Source organism: Mirounga leonina, unplaced genomic scaffold, assembly GCF_011800145.1.
Source record: "Mirounga leonina isolate KUSES-001 unplaced genomic scaffold, KU_Mleo_1.0 Mir_195, whole genome shotgun sequence".
Taxonomy (NCBI): domain Eukaryota; kingdom Metazoa; phylum Chordata; class Mammalia; order Carnivora; family Phocidae; genus Mirounga; species Mirounga leonina.
Window position 1 is genome coordinate 8410832 of NW_023270490.1, and position 24349 is coordinate 8435180.

The 24349-nt window shown below is 57.5% G+C and overlaps 1 protein-coding gene across 2 annotated transcripts; it reads left to right on the top strand.

Annotated features, from left to right (window-relative positions):
* Window positions 1-67: 67 nt before the first annotated feature.
* NPEPL1 (aminopeptidase like 1) lies at window positions 68-23267 on the top strand. Of its 2 annotated transcripts, XM_035025478.1 has the most exons (12): window positions 68-285; window positions 760-945; window positions 1386-1556; window positions 5387-5476; window positions 5934-6015; window positions 7703-7845; window positions 13779-13856; window positions 19812-19912; window positions 20803-20926; window positions 21202-21378; window positions 21891-22001; window positions 22514-23267. In XM_035025478.1, the coding sequence occupies exons 1-12, from the start codon at window positions 136-138 to the stop codon at window positions 22670-22672; spliced, it is 1572 nt and encodes a 523-aa protein (XP_034881369.1). In that variant the 5' UTR covers window positions 68-135; the 3' UTR covers window positions 22673-23267. The 2 variants fall into 2 exon arrangements, with proteins under 2 accessions (XP_034881369.1, XP_034881370.1); XM_035025479.1 differs by lacking the exon at window positions 760-945.
* The last annotated feature ends 1082 nt before the right edge of the window (window positions 23268-24349 follow it).

Genomic DNA, 24349 nt, shown 5'->3' on the forward strand with positions numbered 1-24349 from the left:
CGCGAGCGGCCCGGAGCGGCGGGGGGAGGCGGGGCCGGGCGGCCGGGCAGGGCCGGGGCGGCGCCGAGGCCGGGCCGGAGCGGAGCCCGAGCGGAGCGGGGCGGCGGCCGGGCGGGGGGCGCGGGCCGGCGGAAGATGGCGAACGTGGGGCTGCAGTTCCAGGCGAGCGCCGGGGACGCGGACCCGCAGAGCCGGCCGCTGCTGCTGCTGGGGCAGCTGCACCACCTGCACCGCGTGCCCTGGAGCCACGTCCGCGGGAAGCTGCAGCCCCGGGTCACCGAGGAGGTGAGCGGGCCGCGCGGCCGCCCGGAGGCCCCGCCCGGCGCCCGCAGGGGCGCGAGGCCAGCCCGGGAGGTGCGGGGGGGAGCTCCCCCCCGGAGCCGCCCCCAGGCGCTGTCTTCGAGGGGCCCCGCGGCCCCGCCCGGGGAGCCGGCCGCCCGCTCCCGGAAGCCCTCCCGGTGGCACCTGGCTGGGGCCCACCCCGGCGCGGTGCGGGGTCGCGCGTTTGAAGCGCGGCGCGCCCAGCCTGGCCTTTTAAATCCCCACGGCTTAATCCCACACGGGTGGAACCGTGCCAGCAGACACACACACGCTGAGCTGCAGCGAGAGGCCACACATCTTAATTAGGGACCGTGGGTGCCCCGGGGAAGCTGCCGCAGTGCCGGTTTAGCCTGGCGAGCGCCGCGCAGGGCCCGGCCGCCGGCATGCGGACTGTTTGATGGCTAGCGCCTGTCTCTCGTCTCTCCCCCTCCCGTCCAGCTCTGGCAGGCCGCTCTAAGCACGCTCAACCCCAACCCCACGGACAGCTGCCCCCTGTACCTGAACTGTGCCACCGTGGCCGCCCTGCCCTCCAGGGTGAGCCGGCACAACAGCCCCTCGGCCGCCCACTTCGTCACCCGCCTGGTGCGCACCTGCCTGCCGCCCGGGACCCATCGGTGCATTCTGGTGAGTGCCCACGGCCGTCCCCGTGCTCGTGGGAAGCGGGTGTCCCCGTAGCTCCGCCCCGGTGCGGGCAGGGCACCCGGGCTGGCAGGACCTCCGACGTGGACGTGCCGCCACAGCCCAGGACGTCATCACCCCTGCTTACAGACGGGGAAACTGAGGTCGAGAGACCAGGCCATTTGCCCCAGATCAGGTTCGGTGGTCGATCTGAGCCTCAGACCCAGATTTCCCGAGCCCACGCCCCTCCACGTCCTACTTTCCCGCCTCGGAGGCAGTCCGCATCTGGTGGCTGATGTTTTCTTTCTCCCAGGGCTGGACGATGGCTCCGCGAAGGCCCCCGCATGGCGGCTCTGCTGGGGCCCCTCTGTCCCGAGTGTAGCTCCTCCCCGGGGTCGCTCCCGCGGGTCTGCCCCCGCTCACGGCTCTGCCTCTCTGTGCTGCAGATGGTCTGCGAGCGCTCGGACGCCTTCGCCTCTGCCTGCGCCCTGGCCCGAGCCTTCCCGCTCTTCACCCACCGCTCCGGGGCTGCCCGGCGTGCAGACAAGAAGACGGTGACGGTGGAGTTTTTCCTGGTGGGACAAGACAACGGGCCAGTGGAGGTGTCCACTCTGCAAGTGGGTGTCCCGACGTTCGCCCTGGGTCCCCGGGCCCGCACGCGCTGGGGCAGCTGGAAGGGGAGGACGGTGGCAGTGGGATGCAGCAGCAACAGCCCCGGGGGGCCCGGAGGCCTTTCCAAACCCGGGCAGCTGGCCCCCTTCCTCGGGGGGGCTTCCTGGTCAGGACTCAGGCCTTTCGACCCGTATTTCTTGAGCACCTACCCAGCACCAGGAGCTCTCCTGTTTAATCCTGAGAATCCCCTCCCTCTGTGGCGCGCTTTTACATATGTTATTTCCTTGGATCATAATCCTTTTGAGGCCAGCAAGGCTGGGAGGGACTCCAGGTTAGGAGTCCTGGTCTGGGCCGACCGGCAGATTCCATCCCCGCGGCGAGTGTCCCAGACCCCGTGGCCGTGACCTCACCCTCCCCACCCCCACTGAGACCCAGGCTGTCCTTCCTACCCCACCCCTCACTGCTGTCCCAGGCCAGCACCCCTCACCGGCTGCCTCCTCCCCCTGGATCCTTTGCTCTAGAAGGAGAGGACATGCTTCTGTCTCTATCATCTTGCAACAGCTCCTTTTTTCCTTCCATTGATTTCCAAACGTTGAAAAAACACGGTCTAATTGTTTTGCCTTTCTTAACTCCCTTTCCCCCTCAGCCTACCCAAATCGAGTTTCCACCCCGCATCCTGACACTGATTTTTTAAGGAGCCTGTCTGCTGGACTTAAATATTGGTCGTCCCATTTGTCATCCCCCCCCACCTTGAAGGGTCTGCCCCACCCAGAGCCATGCCTCCTTCCCACGCCCCCTCCCGCCTGCCGCCTCTACATCCCCTTTCCAGAGCATTCCCACATTCCGATCTCACTTCCTCTCATCTGGGTTCTCCGAGCGCCTGTGGGCTCCATCCCACAGACGGGCACCGACGACCACCCCTCCCCTCTAGCGGCAGGGCATTCCTTCTGAGTTCCCGGCCTGAGCAGCACCCTGGACCCCCCACATCCTCCAAGCCCTTCTCCTCCCTCCCCGCTGGCCATGGTGGACTGACTTTCTGTCCTCCTCAGCTTCCCTCTCCAGGTCTTACCTGCTCCGGGTCTGCCCACGTCCCTTTCCACGGGGAGCTGGCTGGCTGACATGGCCTCGCTTGAAGTCAGGCCCTCTGCCCGCTGAGTGCCATACCACCTGATGTGACACATCTCTGCTTAGCTTCTGCGCCCTGCACTGGGGTGGGAGCTTCCGGAGGGCAGGGACCTGGTCTGTGGTCCCAGCAGGGGCCCAACATGTGACGAGGACGGTTGGGTTGGTGGGTCTCCTTGACCCCCACATCCAGTGCATCCTACTCTGCCCACTGCCACTGCCTTGCGGAGCCCCCACCCACGCCCCACTGCTCTCCTGGGCCATTGTGGCCGCCTCCTCACTGGTCTTGCTGCCTCCAGATGCCCTCCATCCACTTCCCCTTCCCATGGCTGCTCGTAGCTTGCGTAGACGCGGACTGCCTACTGAGTCCTCTCAACAGCCCTAGGAGGTGGGACCATTGTTCTCTCCACCATCGGGCTGAGCAGACTGAGGCTTGGAGATGCTAGGTGACTTACTGGGGCCACACCAGCAAGGGGCAGAGCCAGGTCTTAACCACTGCCGCCGTCTGTCAGCTCTCTTTCCCGTCTGTCTTGGATCATGAGCACGGAACCTCAGGCACCCTGGGTGGCCTTTTCCATACTATGGAGACCTCCTCAGCACTCCCCCCCGCAAGTCCTCTTCCCCCCCGGGTCCCTGTGGTCTTTCATACCCTCCTCCCCTGTCGTGTTTAGTGGAGTGAGGTGTTGTGATTCTCTGCTGGGTTGGAGTACCTTGGACATCTTTGAATTCCCAGAGTCTAGTGTGGAGCCTGGCACACAGTAGGTGCTCATAGAAACATGGGTGGAATGAACGAATGAACGAATGAATGATCGATCCTGGGGCACGACGAGGCACAAGCTCTTCCCCAGGGTCACGAGGCTCTGTGGTGGCGGAGGGGCACTGGGAGCCTCCCCCGGGTTCCCCCGCAGATGCTGTGTGCCCTCTCGCCCAGCCAGGCTGCAGCGGGGGCTCTGAGCCCACGGAGGGCTGCTAGGCGAGCACCCGGCCTTCTTAGAGATGAGTCTTAGGGCACTGCTGCACTTCCCAGACAGCGACCACAGGCTGCATCAGAGATGAGCAATGGTCTCTGTGACGCCCACAGACAGGGACCCTCGGCCTCCCAGAGGAGAGCCCGCTGTCAGGCGGAGGGGACCACAAGGTCACATCTCATATCTGAGCTGTCAAGTCCTGTGTCCCTGCCTTTGAGGCTTGGGGGTTTAATTACCTCCGGAAGGCAGAAGTTCTCCGAGCCATTCAGCAGGGCCTGGAAGGTGGCTGGGTTGGCGCAGTGGACCCAGAACCTGCCCTCCCTGGCGCCGGGGTGCTGGGCAGGTGATGATAACTCGATGCTCTCTGCATCCCTACTGCACCTGCACAGCTTTGCTCTTTCAGTATCACCTCTTCCCAGCACACAGGGAAGAGGCGGCCGGCCAGCCCCGTGTCCGAAGCTCGGGGGTGGGGGTGGGCATGGGGGTGGGGCAGGCGGCGCCGTGGGCAGCAGCTAGGCAGAGATGAGCGAGAAGGCAAAGACCTTCCAGAATCAGCACTGAAGCAAAAGGGGGACAGAAGTTCTTTGCAGAAAGTAGGGGTGGGGCCGGGGAGGGCGGCCAGCATGGGGCCTGGGGCGGCTCCTGTGTTTGAGCACGCAGGGGACGGTGTCAGGTCCCTGTTCCCTCTGGGCTCTGGGCCAACATATGAGCCGCACGAGGCAGGGTCTGTGCGTTCTTCCCTCCGCACTCCATACCCAGAGCTGTGCGGCATCAGATGGCCAGGAACACAAGGGCAGGGAGTCTGTGTCACACTCCCATGGGGCTCATGTGAGAAAAACGCCACCCTCATGGCCGGAGTGCCACAAGGGGGACCAGCGGGCGCTGGGGTGCAGGACGAAGAGAACTTCTCCTCCTTTGGGAGGATCCAGAGAAGCTTCTGGAAGGCACGGCCTTTAAGAAGTGCCATAAAGGATGGCCAGGATCTTGACAGGAGAAGGGAGGGTGTATCGGTCGGCTCCAGTGACCATAAGAAAATACCGCCGACGGGGTGGCTTCACCAACAGGCCTGTACCTCTCAGGGTTCTGGAGGCCGTCTGAGATCAGGGCAGGTTGAGGACTCCCTGCCTGGTTTGCAGGTGGTGGTCTTCTGGCCGTGCCCTCCCTCCCTCTTCCTGTGAGGGCGCTAATCCCATCATGGGCCCCATCCTCCTGACCTCACCTAAACCTGACCACTGCGGGGGTAGGGCTTCAACATATGAGTTTAGGGGCGATGCAGACATTCAGCCCCTAGCAAAGGACAACACTTCCCCCAAGAGAGGACATGGGACTGCCAGGCGCCCAAGGCAGGAATGCCCAGCGTGCGTTCAGGGCCGGCACAGGACCGCCTGCCGCCAGGATGAGGGGAGTAAGCAGCAGATGAGGCCTGGAAAGGGAGGTGGGCCCCACTGACACCAGGTGGGGGTGTCAGGCTGAAGGATTCTCGTGTAACCTGGAGGCGAGGTGCAGAGTCGTGTGGAACTTTCTGTGGACAGCAGGTGGGTCACAGGCACTGGAAGACAGCAACAGACACCGTGAGTCTTGTTTCCCCCTGACCTGCCCCTCGACACCCTGTCAGCGGCCCCGAAACCTCCCCTGGGTGGCATGTGCTACTGATGCCTTTGGTCCCTGGGGCAACGGACAGGGAGGGACAGCCCTTCCTACCTGGTCCTAGGTCCCCAGTGACAGCCTCTGGTTTCTTTCCCCAGTGCTTAGCAAATGCCACGGAAGGCGTGCGGCTGGCTGCCCGTATCGTGGACACGCCCTGCAACGAGATGAACACAGACACCTTCCTCGAGGTTCGTGGCCCCAGGGAGTCATGCCAGGGTGGGGCCAGGGTGGGCGAGACGTTGATAGACCCCAAGGAAGTCAGGGGATACCCAGGGCTGGAGGGGGACAGTGCCTACAGCCTTGGCACCCTACCTGGGGGCGCCTGGGGCTGCCGCGGACAGAGTCTTGCTGTCCACCCAGCTGCAGGGGGCCCCCAGGCCTCGGTGGAGGGGGGAGGGAGGACAGGGCCTCCTCCTCAAGGCCTTTCTGCAGGACCGCAGCCATGATCTACTGTAGTTTAGAGGGTGAACCTTCTGTCCTGGATTTAATCGTGCTCCAAGCCGAGAGAGTTGAGGCCCTGGATTCTGAGCCTGTTCCTCTCCGCCACACGGGCGTCGGTTCATCGCTGGTCCCGAGCCTCGGCCTCGCCTTGACTTAAGCCATCTTCACATGTCTTTGTGTTGTTTTTTCCATGAACGTGTCCAGGAGATTAAGAAAGTTGGAAAAGATCTGGGGATCACCCCAACGATCATCCGAGATGAGGAGCTAAAGACGAGAGGCTTTGGAGGTGGGTAGGGTTGGGCCTTACGGGCCGTGGCCTCAGGCTGGTCCTGGGTGCTGGGGGTGGCAGGGTGGCTGTGGGTCACGCACTGCGATGCCTCAAGCTTCCCTTGAAAGGAGCCAGCCTTTGTCCAACCCCAAGGCCAGACCTTGAGAAGCGGACCATCTCTGGGGGAGAAAGGAGGCGCTGATTCAGACTCTGGAAGCTGCAGCGTCCAAGTCCTTCCCCAGCCCACTCCCTGTCCACAAGGGCTGCTGTCCTGGCTGCCTGGGCCAACTCAGCAGGACCTTTCTGCTCCTTGAGCACACAAGCCCACGTTCACATCAGGGCCTCATCATTATGGCTCTCTTTCTCTGGAGTCCTTCTCCAAGATACTCTCACAGAGGGGCCATCAGACCCTGAACATCCTGGGTCAAATCTACCTCCTCAGAGGGCCTTTCCTGATGACCAGACCCATCCTCCCTGGCCCCCAGGCACTGGAAATATGGTGACAAGTGTAGGCACTTTCAGTCTGGCTGGGGGAGGGTCACCGCACTCCTTATCAATGACTGCTAAACAAATTACCCCAGAAGGAAGCAACTGAAGGCAACATACAGTTCTATGGGCAGGGAATCAGGCATGGCTGGGCTGGATCCCGGGCCCAGGGTCCCTGCCACATGGAGACCAGCATGTTGATTAGATCAGCAGTCATCTGAAGTCTCAACCGGGGCTGGTGATGTGGTCCCAGCCAGGCTCACTCACAGTGTTGTCACCAGGCCTTGGGGCCTTGCTGGCTGTTCCTTGTCATCTGGGCCTCTCCTTGAGCAGCTCACGAGTAGCAGCTGCTTCCCTCAGAGCAAGGTTTCTGGGCGAGGAAGAGCGAGCAAGCAAGAAGGAGGCAAGGTCTTTTTTTGCAACATAGTCTTGGAAGTGGCATCTCATCACTTCTGCTGTATCCAGAAGCAAGACGCAAGGTTCCAGCCACACTGAGAGAGAGGGGATCCCAGAGGCAGGGATCGGAGGGGGCTATCCTAGAGGTGCCTACCACAGAACACATAAACCAGCGACAAGGGGAGGCAGAGGCTGCGAAGGTCAGGGAAATCTTCACAGAGGAGATGGTATTTACGGCGGGTTTTGCAGGATATATGGGAGTTTGTCAGGCAGCCATTATTGGCTCTCATTCAGTTCAGTTGCCGGGGGCCTTGAGGCCTGGTCTCTGCCCACAAGAGGCTTTCTTGAGGAGACAGGGCACGTACACCCCAGGGCAAGGCAGTGGTGGGAGCGGGCTTGGAAAGGGTGGTGCCGCGCCGAGTGCACAGAGGGCTCAGGGAGGGGCGAACGAGCGTGGGCTGGAGTGGCCTTGAAACATTATCCAAAAATCATTTCATTCTGCAACGCTGTTCATTTCTTTCTGGGAATGATACAGTTTTGTTTTGTTTTTTTCTCAGCGGGTTTTCTTGCCTAACGATACTTCGCACGGAATTCGTTTGCAGTCCCAGAGCATTGGAACTAATTTGCCTTCCCCCATCCCATGCTGGCCAGGGGGCAGGACAGGGGGCAGGGAGCTCGGGCTTGGACTGCACACTCTCCAGGAGAAATATTCACACGCCAGTGGGTATTTCCGGGGGAGAGCTGTTGTTTCTGGGGGGCTGCTGGGAGTTCTCTGCGCAGTTCAACCTGAGCCTAACTGACCCTCTCCCTGTGCTTTCTGTAGGAATCTATGGTGTTGGCAAGGCTGCCCTCCACCCCCCGGCGCTGGCCGTCCTCAGCCACACCCCAGAAGGAGCCACGCAAACCATTGCATGGGTGGGCAAAGGGATCGTCTATGACACCGGGGGTCTCAGCATCAAAGGGAAGGTGAGGTGCTGGGGCCAGTGCTTGGGCGGGTCCCAGGGTGGGGAGGGCTCTCGGGGGCCTCATCAGCTCTCAGAGGCACTGGAGGAAGACAGTGAGCAAGGCTTCTGGGACCTTCGCATTGGGGCGTGCCTCTGGGGAGCCAGGTTCGGGAGGAGTCGGCAGGGCTGATTCCTTTTCTGAGGGGGAGACAGTTTCATGTCCACACTCCAGACAGGGGTCTGGAAATAAAAAGTCTGGACAAGATCCAGAGAAAAGCCACAGAAATGATTAAAAGGCTGGAAAACGAGCCCAAGAAGGCAAGGTTCAAGGACTCGGTGGTTCTGTCTGAAGAGAAGGGCGTGGGGTGGTGCCCATGGTCCCCACGACCAGCAAGTTTTCCACGGATAGAATGCTTAAGTGCGATCTACATGAGCCCACTCGGAGAACAGGCGCCCCGGTGAAGGCCAGAGGGGTTTGGCCCCACGAGCAAGCCGCCCGCCAGTGTTCCTGTGAGGCCCGGCGGCAGAAGTCTCTCCTATGGGTGGCCTTTAAGTAGGGTCGTCTCAGGAGGCCGGGCACCTAAAGGCGCCAGTCGTGGTCGCATCTCTCGGCCACTGAGCTGCCTGCCCTCCTCCACGCCCAGCACGTTCGGGCCTGCTGCACGCTGGGAGCCGAGATGGCCCCAGGAGGAGGAGGAGGGACACATCTTCATCTGCTCACGTCCCACACTTGGGTTGAGCAACCACTGGGCACCGGGCCTGGGCTGGGCTCTACGGTGCCAGGACTCGGAAGGCCTGGGAAGGAGCAGGCGTGTGAAATCTGTGCCCCAGGAGACCAGGAAGAAGAGAGCCAACCTTCCCAGAGAGAAGGCTCTAGAAGAGAGAGCAGAGCTCGAGAGCTGGCAGCCAGTGTGGCTCACAGATACGTCCTGTTGGCCCAAGGGCTGGTCTATAATTTGAATTAGTTACCAACATTTAAAAAACAGGAGAAATTCTTGCAGAACACTGGCTATCTGACCTTTTGTAAACTGAGGCGATCCAGCAGTACGGACCCTCCATCTCCACCTGGAGGCATCCCACAGGAGCCAAGAAGCACTGCCCCGTGGATGGAGCCCGCACGGTCTGGTTCGCCGCAGCTCCGGCGCTTTCCAACCTGAGCCCTGGTGTTGGTCAATGTTTCGGGGGGAGACTGTGCGTTACCATTTGCACCGCTAGCCAGTCTAGTGCATTTGCTACCTAGAGTGGATGGTCTGTTCCTTTTTTTTTTTTTAAACATCCCTCCTCCCGTAAACATTATTTTCAGGCCTAATCAGGAAATGATCGGAGAATAAAGGTTTAAAAAAACAAACAAACACCAATAGTGAATTCACCTTTATTGAATTCCATACGTATTATCACACCAGTAAAAAAATGAAAATAAGTATGACAGGGCCGCCCGACCGGCTCAGTCGGTGGAGCATGCGACTCTTGATCTCGGGGTCATGAGTTCGAGCCCCATGTGGGGTGCAGGGATGACTTAAAAATAGAATCTGTAAATAAGTAAGTAAATAAATATATAAATATTACAGCACACATAAAACAGCAATAGATCAGTACTTTTAAATTACATCAATGTGATCTTTTGGATAGAAAGAACTTAATGCCTCCCTATTGGTCTGTTGTGGTAAAAGGAGTATTATTAGCACTACAGTGTCTGTTTGGAGGCCTTCACTTCTGTAGATTTGCCAATGACTTTATCAAAAGTTTGCACATCTCTACACTTACCAGGGTCCGAGATTGGTCAGTCCATCGGCACTCATGGTTGATCCCAAAACACTGTTAATTTGAATTAGGAAGAGTTTCTGTCGCATGAAACAATCTGTACACTGATACCCAGGAAGAGCCTTTCACATAAGGATCACTTGGCAGAGACTGCCCCAAACCCCATTTCCCAAGAAACTCCAGAAATCACGATACTGTCCGTGTCTGCAGTTCTTTGAAACTGATTCTAGCAGCCTTCACAGGTCCGTGGAGTAAAATCGTGTGAAACACAAGCCCAGCGGCTCACATAGACTGAGGGAGGCCGGGAGGCCCAGGCTCCCTGTACCCGTGGGTTTGCTCCGAGTCCACTGTGGAGGCAGGACCGTGGGGAGTCACAGACGCCGGCCCCGCCTCGCTGTCTGCTGGAAGGCACGCTCCTGCCTATCCGGCCAGCCCTGTACCTGGCAAAGGATAAGTAGCTAGAATAGGTGGGTTTGAACCTTTTATCTGTATGATTAGAACTCACTTCGACAGATTTTTCGGGAGAACCATTTTCCCACTGATGACGGCAGGACGACGGACTTTGAGTTGATTACTTACTGTTGGCAGACTCTCCACAGCCAGTGCGCCCCTCTGGTTGCATCTGGTACTGGCCAGCCCTCTCTCTCACCCGCCATGCTGGCTGGCTCTTGTCCTGGAGGACAAGGTAGGGTAGGGTAGGAGCGGGTAGAATTCCCAGCTCCTTCCTCCTGGGAGCAGATGTTGGCTTGTTGGAGGGCCAGAGTGAGAAGCGGGGGCTCCCGATAATTAGTCCTTTTGCTGGGGGCACCAGACCCAATCCTGCAGGAGTCACCGCTCCCATCTCCAAAGACTTCAAAGGCAAATCAGGATCAGTGTGAATGCAGGTCTCAAATGTGTTAGTCTCAGGACCCCTTCCTTTCTTAACAAGTATTGATCCCAAGGGGATTTTTTTTTTTTAATCAGAGTGATATTTAACAGACGTAGATATTTACCCTACTAGAAATAAAGACTGGGAAAGATACTTAGTAATTTCTTTTAATATAACAATATAAATCCATTGCATGTTAATGTAAATAATATAATCTTATGAAAATAACTATATTTTCCAAAATGAAAAGACATGAGTGAGAAGAGTGGCATGGTTTACATTTTGCTGATCCCTCTCCTATCTGCCTTGATAGAAGATGGCTATGATCGTGTATCTGCTTCTGCACTGAGTCTCTTGTGATACGTTGTCTGAGTTGAAATATAAAAAGAAAATCGGGCCTCACTTACTTTGTAGTTGGAAAAGGGAGAAATAGTTTAGTGCCCTTTACAAATAACTAAGGACATTCTTCTTTGCTATTACACCAAAACTCGACAAGTGGGAGTCTCGGAAAGGTGAGGAATTGGTGCGGGATCAGAAACCATGTCAGTGAGTCTTTGCACCCTGTTACTTAATATCTACGGTCTACCTTGAACTGTGAAAGCGTGATTTTGTAATATCATGCATGGGTCATCCAGACGACATCATTCACGGAGTTACACAGACCCTCCAAATTGTGGCCCAACACAGGATGTTTTTAAAAGTCACACTTGGTACCACCATCTGTCTCGTTTTAAAAATCGCTGAGTATGGGACACCTGGGTGGCTCAGTCATTAAGCGTCTGCCTTTGGCTTAAGTCATGATCTCAGGGTCCTGGGACCAAGCCCTGCATCGGGTTCCCTGCTCTGCGGGAAGCCTGCTTCTCCCTCTCCCACTCCCCCTGCTTGTGTTCCCTCTCTTGCTGTGTCTCTCTCTGTCAAATAAATAAATAAAATCTTCAAAAAAAAAAAAATCGCTGAGTATTAGAAAGCCGTCATGGAGACAGAAGATACAGGTTTTCCAAAATTGCGATTTTTTTTTTTTTTTTTTTTTTTTTTGCTTGAAAGCTCAAATTTTCCCACTGGCACCAACTATGGTCAGCTGTTCCCCTGGACGTGAGAGGTTCACTTCTGCCGGACACCCGAGTCCGAATAACCCGTCACGTGTCAGTTGTTCTTTGAATTAAAACGGTGTTCTGGAGCACAGAGCCCAACTGAGCTGAGCCCCGGGAGACCGTCCGTGGCTTCTGCTCTGACCGCCCGGCCTGGGGACAGTAGGGGTGCTCGGTGCACGCACCTTCTGTTCCATCACCGGGAATCTTGCAAACAGCTGTGCTCAGCAGTTGAGCTTTTGAAAAATCCATCATTCTACTCCTTCAGCAAGGAGACTCAAGTGGAGTTGGCTGCGCTTTATTTTCCTGGAGGGCGGAGGCGAGTCTGGGGACCGTCCCTGCCGTGGCTGGACGCGCCACCGCTCTGCTGAATTGCACGGGTGTCAACCCCGTGAAACGGGGGTTTCGGAAATCGCCTCTTTCAGAAAAATAGGAGCAACGTGTGGGGAATCTGCAAAGTTCACACAGTCCATTGAGTTACACTTGCAGTTTGGCGTTTGTTCGGTCTGCGGTTGGGAAGCCACCCCGGTGACAGGGAGACACAATTTCAGTGACCATCTTGAGCTATTCTGCATGGGCCGTTTTGCCGGTGGTTTGATTCCAGATCTGAGGCCCCGTTTTTCCATTTAAACAATCCTGTGCTTTCTCACCGATTAGGTCAAAGAGACAGCTTATTTTCAATAGTGCTAGCTGGGTCCTTTTCACTCAATTTAATTGTAAAAGCAGCTCGGTTTATGTCTAAAAATACTTTCCATTAAAACTCGAGGCTTGTGTAATCCGATAAGGGTTCGAAAAAATCACTCCGTCCATTTCAAACCCAAATCCTGCATCTGATGACCTGTTGTTAATTTAAAGTATGAACTTGTCAATTAGAGCTGGGAACCTATAAAATGTAAAAATGTGTAACCGCTCTCAACCCGTTTGTAGAAAATCACAGCTCCTTCTGCGGCAGGAGGGAGCCTCCGCCGCTCACGGCCCTCATTAGACGCCGACAGAGCGGGCAGTGGGGTGGGATCAGGGACGTGACGGTGACATTGGGGAAGAGTTCACATGAACCTGAGCGGATTGTTTGAGACAGTGACGTCAAGGAGCAGAGCTGAGGCCGAAAGTGTCGCCGAGGCCAGGCGGTGACCTGGGCAGGGTGGTCTGCTGCAGAAAGGTGGTCTGGGTGGTGGCGGGAGCAAGGGAGGCTGGTGCACAGAGGAAGATGGACGGTCCTGGGGGAGGACGCGGTATGAGGGGGAAGGCACATGGTGCCTGGTTTTAACCCGCTGCGTGGCTACTGCAAGCCCCCCTGGGACTGGGGTGCAGGGGTGCTGGCTGGGTGGTCAGACCTCAGGGCAGTGTGAAGGAGGGCAGTGTGAAGGGGGGCAGGCCTGACGTAAAGCTCTGGGGCTCTTCCTGGGACCGGGCCTGCAGGAGACGAGTAGAAGTGGGAGGGCTAGCAAAGGGAGCAGGGGGTGTGGGAGGGGGCCGTCGTGGGAACCAGAACAAGGCCCTGTCCCTCTGCAGGGTACAGCCACCTCGGGGCCCTCTGCAGGGTGCACGCCGGCCGGGCACCACGTGCATCATACGCGGGCACAGCCCTCTGCCAGCAAGTGGGGATCAGAGAGCTCCGGAAGCCAGGAGAGGCCACTCCCGTGTGCCCCCCGTGTTGAGCGGGAATCACAGGGCCCCCGGGAGCCGGGCTGCTTGGCAGGGGTACTGCTGACCCAGCAGAGCAGGTGGCCTCGGGGAGCGGGCTCCTGGGAGAGGTGGGGGCGGGTGAGCAGCTGAGGTGTCCCGAGAGCTCAGGGACCGGGGGTTTCTTTGGGGGCCATCTCAGGGTGAGGGTCTGATTGTACTTGTCGGCTGAGGGCTGAGGAATGGGAACCAGGAAAATGGGAAGGCTGACACCACGGAGGGGAGGAGCAAGGCCACAGCCCACGTGGCAACTTTGGGCAGCTCCCGGGTCCCCTTCCCCTCCCACCTCTGGTGTACCAGGAGCCCCCAAAGCTCTGCCCCAGCGGAAAGCGCCCATCACCTTCGCCGTTCTGCCCCATTGCTTCTGGAGACCAGCCACTCGACAAGTGGGAGTTTCGTGGGTTCTGTGTGTGCTCTGGGGACCCGGCAGCGGGTCGCGCAGGTCTGGGGGAGCTGTTCTGGGGCCCTTGTGTGCCGGGCAGGGGTGGGGCACTGTTGCCGGCGGGGCCGACATCCACTCACGCTCACTTAGTGCCCCCTCTGTGCCCCCTCCAGACCACCATGCCTGGGATGAAGAGGGACTGTGGGGGTGCCGCGGCTGTGCTGGGGGCCTTCAGAGCTGCCATCAAGCAGGTGAGTGTGGCCCCGCCCTCTGCAGTCCTCGGGATGGAGGGCTCCCCGGTGTGAGCTGCCCCTCCCTCTCCCCCAGGTCCCCCACGGTGCTCCTGAGTCCCCACAGCTCCGTGTCTCTCTCCCTCCTCTGCACTGCCATGCTGGACACCCCTGGGCTCCCAGAGCTCCCTGCCTTCCGCCGGGGCTGCTCCACCTGAGTGTCACCTCTCCTGGGGGTGTCACCTCTCCTGGGGTGTCACCTCTGCCTAGGGGTGTCACTTCTCCTGATTGTCACCTCTCCTGGGGGTGTCACCTCTCCTGGGGTGTCACCTCTCCTGGGGGTGTCACCTCTCCTGGGGTGTCACCTCTGCCTGGGGGTGTCACCTCTCCTGAGTGTCACCTCTCCAGAGGGTGTCACCTCTCCTGGGGGTGTCACCTCTCCTGGAGGTGCAGTTGCTGGGTTGTAGGGCAGCTCTATTTTCAACTTTTTGAGGAACCTCCATACAGGCTGCACCAGCTTGCCTTCCCACCAACAGTGTAGGAGCGTTCTCCTTTCTCTGCATCCTCGCCTGTCCAGGGAGAGGACTGTCCGGACCCCCGACCCCCTCCACCTCCAAGGGTGCTGCAGCGGGATGCTGAGGGCCCCTGTCCCCCATCAAGGGCCACGGCCTAGAGGCTGCACTCCTTTTTGTTTTTAATTCAATTAATTAACATATAATGTATTATTGGTTTCAGAGATAGAGTTCAGTGATGTGTCAGTCTTACATAACACCCAGTGCTTGTTACATCACGTGCCCTCCTTAATGCCCATCCCCCAGTTACCCCATCCCCCCCACCCCTCCCCTCCAGCAACTCTCAGTTTGTTTCCTAGAGTTAAGAGTCTCTTATGATTTGTCTCCCTCTCTGACTTCATCTTACTTTGTTTTTCCCTCCATTCCCCTATGATCCTCTGTTTTCTTAAATTCCACAGAATAGTGAGATCCTATGATAATTGTCTTTCTCTGATTGACTTATTTCGCTTAGCATAATACCCTCTAAGTTCCATCCACGTTGTTACAAATGGCAAGATTTCATTTTTTGATGGCTGAGTAATATTCCATTGGGCGTGTGTGTGTGTGTGTGTGTGTGTATACACCATATCTTTTTATTTTTAAATATTTTATTTATCTGACAGAGACACAGCGAGAGAGGGAACACAAGCAGGGGCAGTGGGAGAGGGAGAAGCAGGCCCCCCGTGGAGCAGGGAGCCCGATGCGGGGCTCGATCCCAGGACCCCGGGATCATGACCTGAGCCGAAGGCAGACACTTAACAACTGAGCCATCCAGGCATCCCTACACCACATCTTCTTTATCCATTCATCTGTCGATGGACATCTGGGCTCTTTCCATAGTTTGGCTATTGTGGACATTGCTGCTGTGAACATTGGGGTGCAGGTGCCCTTTCGGATCACTACACTTGTATCTTTGGGGTAAATACCCAGTAGTGCAATTGCTGGATCGTATGGTAGCTCTATTTTCAACTTTTTGAGGAACCTCCATACTGTTTTCCAGAGTGGCTGCACCAGCTTGCATTCCCACCAACGGTGTAGGAGGGTTCCCCTTTCTCCACATCCCCGCCAACATCTGTTATTTCCTGACTTGTTAATTTTAGCCATTCTGACTGGTATGAGGTGGTATCTCATTGTGGTTTTGATTTGTATTTCCCTGATGCTGAGCTATGTTGAGCACTTTTTCATGGGTCTGTTGGCCATTTATATATCTTCCCTACAGAAATATCTGTTCATGTCTTCTGCCCATTTCTTGATTGGATTCTTTGTTCTTTGGGTGTTGAGCTTGATAAGTTCTTTATAGGTTTTGGATACTAGCCCTTTATCTGATAAGACATTTGCAAATATCTTCTCCCATTCTGTCGGTTGTCTTTTGGTTTTGTTGACTGTTTCCTTTGCTTTGCAAAAGCTTTTTATCTTGATGAAGTCCCAATAGTTCATTTTTGCCCTTGCTTCCCTTGCCTTTGGAGACATGTCTAGCAAGAAGTTGCTGCAGCTGAGGTTGAAGAAGTTGCTGCCTGTGTTCTCCTCTAGGATTTTGATGGACTCCTGTCTCACATTTAGGTCTTTCAACCATTTAGAGTCTATTTTTGTGTGTGGTGTAAGGAAATGGTCCAGTTTCATTCTTCTGCACGTGGCTGTCCAATTTTCCCAACACCATTTGTTGAAGAGACTGCCTTTTTTCCATTGGATATTCTTTCCTGCTTTGTTGAAGATTAGTTGGCCATAGAGTTGAGGGTCCCTTTCTGGGCTCTCTAATCTGTTCCATTGATCTATGTGTCTGTTTTGGGGCCAGTACCATACTGTCTTGATGATGACAGCTTTGCTTTTCTTTTTCAACATTCCCCTGGCTATTCGGGGTCTTTTCTGGTTCCATACAAATTTTAGGATTATTTGTTCCATTTCTTTGAAAAAAGTGGATGGTATTTTGATAGGGATTGTATTGAATGTGTAGACTGCTGTGGGTAGCATAGGTATTTTAACAATATTTGTTCTTCCAATCCATGAGCATGGAATGTTTTTCCATTTCTTTGTGTCTTCCTCAATTTCTTTCACGAGTGTTCAATAGTTTTCAGAGTATAGATCCTTTACCTCTTTGGCTAGGTTTATTCCTAGGTATCTTATGGTTTTGGGTGCAGTTGTTAATGGGATCAACTCCTTAATCTCTCTTTCATCTGTCTCATTGTTAGTGTATAGAAATGCAGCTGATTTCTGTGCATTGATTTTATCTCCTGCCACTTTGCTGAATTCCTGTATGACTTCTAGCAATTTTACGGTGGAATCTTTTGGGTTTTCCACATGGAGTATTATGTCATCTGCCAAGAGTGAGAGTTTGACGTCTTCTTTGGCAGTTTGGATGCCTTTTATTTCTTTTTGTTGTCTGATTGTTGTGGCTAGGACTTCTAGTACTATGTTGAATAGCAGTGGTGAGAGTGGGCATCCCTCCTGCGTTCCTGACCTTAGGGGAAAAGCTCTCAGTTTTTCTCCCGTTGAGAATGATATTTGCTATGGGCTTTTCATATATGGCTTTTGAGGCATATTCCCTCTATCTGTACACTGTGAAGAGTTTTAATCAAGAAAGGATGCTGTACTTTGTCAAATGCTTTTTCTGCATCTATTGAGAGGATCATATGGTTCTTGTTCTTTCTTTTATTATTGTGGTGTATCACATTGACTGATTTGCGGATGTTGAACCAACCTTGCAGCCCAGGGATAAATCCCACTTGGTGGTGGTGAATAATCCTTTTAATGTGCTGTTGGATCCTATTGACTAGTATTTGGTGAGAATTTTGGCATCCATATTCATCAGGGATATTGGTCTGTAATTCTTTTTGGTGGGGTTTTTATCTGGTTTTGGGATCAAGGTAATACTGGCCTCATAGAAAGAGTTTGGAAGTTTTCCTTCCATTTCTATTCTTTGAAACTGCTTCAGAAGAATAGATATTAATTCTTCTTTAAATGTTTGGTAGGATTCCCCTGGGAAGCCATCTGGCCCTGGGCTCTTGTTTGTTGGGAGATTTTTGATGACTGCTTCAATTTCCTTGCTGGTTATGGGTCTGTTCAGGTTTTCTATTTCTTCCTGGTTCAGTTTTGGTAGTTTATATGTCTCTAGAAATGTATCCATTTCTTCCAGATTGCCTAATTTGTTGGCACATAGTTGCCCATAATATGTTGTTATAATTGTATGTCTTCGGTGTTGGTTGTGATCTCTCCTCTTTCATTCATGATTTTATTTATTTGGGACCTTTCTATAGAGTGTAACTGCAATTTTTGTAGGCCTTGATGTGAGCCACACAATAAATAATGGTGGGGATACTTAGAACCCACAGAGTAAACTAAGAATCTGCACACCCATAAGTAGGAACCAAGCATTGAATGAATAAGTAAGTAGAGGAGAGGAGCACTGTTTCTCCCGAGAACCTCCCCATGCCCACTGCAGAGGAGGGATGGACACAGCATGTCACTGCGGGGCAGACAGCACTCTAGAAGCGAGCAAGAGCTGCTGGAACCCAAGTGCAGAAATGTCGTGGGAGTAGGACAGCTGGCGTGGCCAGGAGTGACTTAGAGGGACTCTGCCCGGCGGGGTCACTGTGTCCTCGCGGCATCACACCTCTGAGACAAAGTCCCAGGAAGAACATGGGGGGTCTCTGGGCATCCGGCCGAGCGCAGGTGGGGAGTGCAGGCCCCAGGAGACAGCGAGGCGTGAGGTCACCAAAGACGGAGGGTGGATCTCAGGAGTCCCAGATTGAGGAGACTGAGGTGACGGCCAAGTCCGTGTGCCCGGACTAGATCCGATCCCCAAGTCAGTGATGACTCCCCAGTGCAGACCAGCGCACGGGGCATGCCAGGTGTTGCCACTGGAGGGCGTGGGGGTCACAGTCAGGGGTATCCAAGGATTGTTTGTACCATTTTTGCCAAACTTTAAGTTTGAAATTTTTTCAAAATTAGACGTTCTAATAGTTTTTAAAAGGAGAGGATGTGCGATGCGATGTTGGGCTTGCTGGGAGCAGGGAGCACCTGGTGCTGGGGCGGCCGTGACCCTCCAAGCCTCACATACCTAAAACCTCAGCCGCCCGCAGCTGCTTTTCAGTCCCCCTGGGGATCCCAAGACCTGTGTGTCTCACCCCTGCACCCCAATACCTGCCACATGAGCTCAGAACCACCTGCCCAAGGCTCGCAGCACCCTCTAAGCCGGCCTTCCCAAGGGGGACCCCACACCAGAATCAGCAGCACCCCAGACCTGAATCCAAAATCGGGGGGTGGGCATCTGACAGGGTCAGGTTGGGGACCGTGGTCTCTCCTCACCACCCCACTATCCTGCCACAACATAATGCTTGCGCGTGCTCCGCAAACTCTCGCCTCCGGGCCCAGACCCGACATGGCTCTCTCTGGGAAGACGTCGGGGCTCCCCGCCTTCCCTGGCGAGGTCCACCTGCCTCTCTAGCTTCAGAGCCCCTGGGGCCACCCTGTTGTTTCAAGGCCACATGTTGTCACAATTCATTTAGTCCCAGCCACTCTTGGAGGGGTCTTCGAGCTGACGGGCTGCCTGGTGTCATGTTCCCCGGGAAGCAAGGGGGGGCTTTCCCGGGCGCTGGGTGTTGGGCTCAGGCTCAAAGCCGTCCCAGCCCGGGGCCACGGCCCAGCCCGTGCAACAGGCCTGTGTTTACCTTCCCTGGGGGCTCTGCACCTGTGGTGGAAGACTCACCTGTTGCAGAGATAAGGCCACACCTGACAGCTGTGTGTGAGAGCCTGGAGGCGGCGGGAGGGGGCCTGGCGTGCCCCGTGCCCAGAGGAGACGCGTCCTGGTTAAGGGCTCGGGTCCGGGAGGAGAGGACGCGCAGGGACGGGGTGTGGGACCGCCACTCCCCCCACCACTGCCACCCGGGCAAGGCCGCCTTGGGGTTTTCTTGGGCAGGCTGAGGACCCGTGTGGGGCAGAAACTGCCTCCGCCTGTTTCGTGCACATTTCTCAATGTGCCAACGTCATGTTTGGGCATCAGAAAACTAACTTCACACCTAAATTTCTGTGAGGCAAGTTCTCCCAACCCCCATGTACCTGTGTGCGTGTGACTTGCTTTGTGCAGCTGTGCCGAGCTCAGAGGGTTTCTGCAGTGGGAGACATTGATGGCTGACCACGTTTTGTGGACAGGAGGCAGGGGCTGAGCTGGCAGCCTGGCTCGTGCCCCGGGTAAGTGGTTGAGCCAGGATTAAAGCGGGAGCCCAGCCCCACTCCTGGGCTCATTTCTACATTGTTGGGCTCTGATGGAGGAGGCAAGACTCCCCAGATGGGGTGCTGCCAGAACTGCTGGGAAGTCTGTTCTCTGCTCCCTAGGGCTCTGTCTGTCCATGGGGGTGGGAGGCTCTGGCCTATCCTCCCTCCTCCATGCACGGCCACCTGTAGCAGGAGCCTCTGCCCATGTTCCCTCCAGGGTTTCAAAGACAACCTCCACGCTGTGTTCTGCTTGGCCGAAAACTCTGTGGGTCCCAACGCTACGAGGCCAGACGATATCCACCTGCTGTACTCAGGAAAGTAAGGCTGGCTCTCCTCACTCATTGGCTGCCTTCTGGGCTAGAACTCTTAGGGGGCCCCTCTCCTTCCCAGGGCTAGGCTGGTCAGCCGGGGGGCTGATTTCACCCGGCTCACTCCAGCCAGAGGCACATCCTGTGGGGAGGATGCCCTGTCACAGGGGCCCCTGGGCAGTGGGCTGCTTGCTCCCAGGGGCCCAGGGGTTGTTGGCCGCATCACTGGACAAGCTGTTGGGCTCCCTCAAGGTGCCTGGCATAGGATCCACCCTGCCTTAATGGGATGAGCCCTTCCCAACCTTTAGGCTTAAAGTTCTTTGTGCATCTGAAGCCCTGCCCGCCCCCCCCCCCGACCGATTCCCTACTTGGGGGCCCTCCCTGCATTTCCCCCTTGAGGTCAGCCCTTGGACTGTTTCTTCTCAGTGTAAGGACATGCCTAGAAGTCAGTGGGCAGCCGCTGGAGGAGCAGGTGGCCCAGATTCACAATAGGAGAGTCCACTCAGCTCCCCATACAAGGGTGCCGGTCCCCAGGGAGACCCCCAGAGGTGCTTCCCTTTTTGCATTTACCCAGTGCCTGGCATTGGGGGCCAAGGGCTGGCCCAGCGCAGTTTACGCTGCCCACACAACCCTGTTCTCCCATCTTACAGATGAAGAAACCGAGGCACAGGGGCTGGGCGGCTTTCCCTGGCTCCCAGCAGGAGGGCAGTGGGGTTGGATTGACCTGCTGCCCTTTGCTCTGGCCCCTGGCACTGCACTGCTGCAGGGGACGGGAGGGGCCCCCCGAGACGGGAGCTAGAGGGAAGGGGGCTCTAAATGGAGTCTCCCAGTTCCAAAGGGACTCGCTCGCGGTGCCCCAGGGAGCACGATCCCTGAACCGGGGTCTCTGCTGCACCCCAGGACTGTGGAAATCAACAACACTGACGCGGAGGGCAGGCTGGTGCTGGCGGATGGTGTGTCCTACGCCTGCAAGGACCTGGGTGCCGACATCATCCTGGACGTGGCCACACTGACCGGAGCTCAGGTGGGCCACCTTGACTCTGGGGTGGGGGGTGCTGGTGCGGTCCCCTAATCGTCACGGCCTGGCCGAGGAGCAGGGAGCTCGTCCCTGGCATCCAGCGCGGTGCAGGTGGCAGAACCCATGGGCTGGGTCCCAGCGCCAGGACAGCTTAGGAAGCGTCCCTCTGGTGGCACGCTCACGCTCTCGTTCCTTCCCTCCCTCGCTTCTCGCTGCCCCTCCCCGCTGCTCCATCTTCCGCCTGCGGCTCCGGCCCTCCCTCTGGCCGGCCACCCTCCCAGGGCATTGCCACGGGCAAGTACCACGCCGCCGTGCTCACCAACAGCGCGGAGTGGGAGGCGGCCTGCGTGAAGGCCGGGAGGAGGTGCGGGGACCTGGTGCACCCCCTGGTCTACTGCCCCGAGCTGCACTTCAGCGAGTTCACCTCGGCCGTGGCCGACATGAAGAACTCCGTGGCGGTAGGTGTCAGTGGTGCCCGTGCGGGGCGGAGGGGGCAGGTGGAGCACTGCCCTCGGGGAGCCCGGGGGACCCCAAGACGTGGCAGCGGTGTGGACGAGGGTCCCCCTGCAGCGGGGCCCCAGATCCACGCTCAGGCTGGAAGCGTCCAGAGTGGGGACGTGTCTCTCACTGGTCTCCCCGCCAGCACATCCACCAGGTCGGGCGCCGGGGGTCCCCTCCCTGCTCCGGCGTCCGCTCCTTCTCCAGCCCCACCGTCGCCCCGGGGAGAAGGCAGACCCCTTAACCCACATGCAAGGTCCTCGGGGCCCCTCTCCGCAGTCTCCCGACACGGTCGGGCCCTTCCTGTAGCCACCAGGGGAGGCGGTGGCTGAGGCTGGTGTGCTTGAGAGGGCACGGGGGCGCCCACTCGGGTCCAGGGGAAGCAGCCCCAAATGCCCTTAGGTGGAGGCCCTTCCCCACGCCCCCACTGCCGGGAACGGAAAGGTCACCGTGTGCCCTGCTGTCCCCCCAGGACCGGGACAACAGCCCCAGTTCCTGTGCTGGCCTTTTCATCGCCTCACACATCGGCTTTGACTGGCCTGGCGTCTGGGTCCACCTGGACATCGCCGCCCCGGTGCACGCCGTGAGTCCAGGCTCCCCCGTGGCGCCCTCCTCTCCCCCCTGCCCCCGACCCCCCTGCGCACCCCGCACACCAGCCGGGCTGCTCCCGCCTTGCATGCATCCACAGCCCCTCTCTGGCTCCAGGCTGAGCTCATCCGAAGCCTCATGGGATGGGGGTCGCACTGCCTGTGGCCTGACCTCCGGCCAGTTGTGCCCCCAACCTCTGGTCTCCCCGGCCCCGGGCACAGAGTGCCTGCTGTGTGTGGCCCTTCTCCAGCCAGCCTGTCCTCAGCTGGAGGCCCAGGGCCCTCAGCTCCCCATTTCCCACCCACGAAGACCTGGGGCTTGGGACCAGAGCGCACAGAACCGTTCCACCACCCTGCCCCCCAGTCAGTCCTGAGTGTGACAGGATAGCAGGAAGGGGGGCCACAGGGCAAGTGGGGGTGGACCGGGAGCCCCTTCCTGCAGAGATGGGCTTGCTGAGGGGTCTGGCTCCGCCTGGCAGAGGGTTCCCAGGCTGCTCTTCGCCCACAGGGTGAGCGCGCCACAGGCTTTGGTGTGGCCCTCCTTCTGGCACTCTTCGGCCGGGCCTCGGAGGACCCTCTGCTGAACCTGGTGTCCCCACTTGGCTGCGACGTGGATGCCCAGGAGGGGGATATGGAGAGGGACTCCAAGAGGCGCAGGCTCGTGTGAGGCCTGCCACTCCCCGGCCCCCTGTGACACAAGGCTCTTTACCTCACTTTGCACTGATTAATTTTAAGCAATCAGAAGATTATACCTTAAGATAGGCTTTGGTTTGTTTTTATTTTTAGTTGTCATGGTGATAGAAACAGCTCCTTCTTCTGTCTTAGAAAACAGCTTAGGGTCTGGAGGATGGCCCGGGGCAGGGGGGAAGCCCTGGGGCTCGCTGCTGTTCCAGTGACCTTCCAGCCTCCCTGCTGGTTTCCGAAGACTCTGCTCCCTCCTGGGGCCTCTGCACGACCTTGAGGCTCCAGGATGCATGGGTGGCCCTGACGCCTTGGCCAGGTGGCCTTTGGGCCTCCTGCCCCTGCTCAGTGCCCGCAGTGGGTGCCCATGGCCTTATCTTTGGCCCCAGGCCCCACACATGGCACCCACATGATAGAGAGCTCAGGCCCCTGCTCCCGCCAGGGCAGTGGCAGCCCACCCCCCGCCCCCCGTGAAAGGGTGGACGTGACTTGTTTCAGGAACCCAATCTTACGGCCCAAGGGGAGTCACTGGGCCCTTAGGATTCCCTGGAGGTTGAAGTAAATATGGCTGTATCACAGTACATCTTTGCCTCCGTCTCTTTGTCTCCCACCCTGGTTGAGAAACCCACCCTGAGGCCTGCCCGTGGCTCCGAGGCTCCAGCACTCCCACCTTGAAAACCAGCACCCTGCATCGAGAGGCGGCTTGGCAACCTCGCTTTTGCTGCCGCCGAGAGCGCTGGGGCCTGGGAAGGGACGGAAGTGGCGCCCAGGGACTCCGCGCCGTGGCTGCCGGGCCCAGGCTGGCTTGGTTTTCTGAGGTGTCACAGTGCAGACTCCAACCGGAGGCTCCCGGGGCTTTGTGGGGGCCCCCCACGCTCCTGCTGTCTGCAGGGAAGGCCGGCCTCCCCCCTGAGCACATCACGAGGCGAGTGCCCTCTGGAGTCAGGTGTCTCCTCAGCACAAAAGGCCCCGGGGCACAGCCTCGGTGCTGAAGGACACGGATTCAGCAGACTCCCCCTCCCCGGGCCCAAGTGTGGCAGGTGAGCAGCGTGCCTGGGAGCTCAGGTGAGAGAGCAGGCAGGGCCTTTGTCCCATCTTAGGCTCCATCCCAGTGGGCTGCCTGGGCCCAGAGGAAGCTGTCGGGGACGCGGGCACCAGCTGGCGTGGAGGAAGCCACCCACACTTCCTCTGCTGGGGACAGAGGGGAGAACGCGGCTGCAGGACGCAGGTCACCGGGCTGTGTCCAGGCCCACTGGCCGCCTCAGCCCTGCTCAAGGGTCCCCAGACTCCCAAGTCCCTTCCCCAGCTCTGGAAAGCAAGGTGACTTTCTGGGCCCGATCCCAAGCAAATATTTATTAAGTGCATGCTGTGCACAGTGCTCGCTGGGCCCGGAAAAGGCAAGGAGCAGCTCTGAGGCCCCAGCCCTGTCTGGGAAAACCATGGCCCGACACGCTAAGTGACAATAATAGCAGTCACAAGGTGGTAGGTGGGCAGCGGGCTCTGTGAGCTGAGGGGAGGCACCGTGGGGGGCCGGAGGGGCCAGGAGCCTTCACGGTTCATTAGCCTGCTTAATGGCCTTGCAATAGGCAGCCCTCTCCAGCTTCCCCGCGATGCCCTGGAGGAGAGAGGTCACTGAGGTGGTCTAGCTCCCTTTCCGGGCACT

Excerpts from the sequence above, each read along its gene's own strand:
- NPEPL1 (XM_035025478.1), top strand. The coding sequence starts at position 136 with ATGGCGAACGTGGGGCTGCAGTTCCAGGCGAGCGCCGGGGACGCGGAC. Across the intron at positions 7,846-13,778 it reads GTCTCAGCATCAAAGGGAAG|ACCACCATGCCTGGGATGAA; the intron begins GTGAGGTGCTGG and ends TGCCCCCTCCAG. Across the intron at positions 20,927-21,201 it reads CCACACTGACCGGAGCTCAG|GGCATTGCCACGGGCAAGTA; the intron begins GTGGGCCACCTT and ends CCACCCTCCCAG.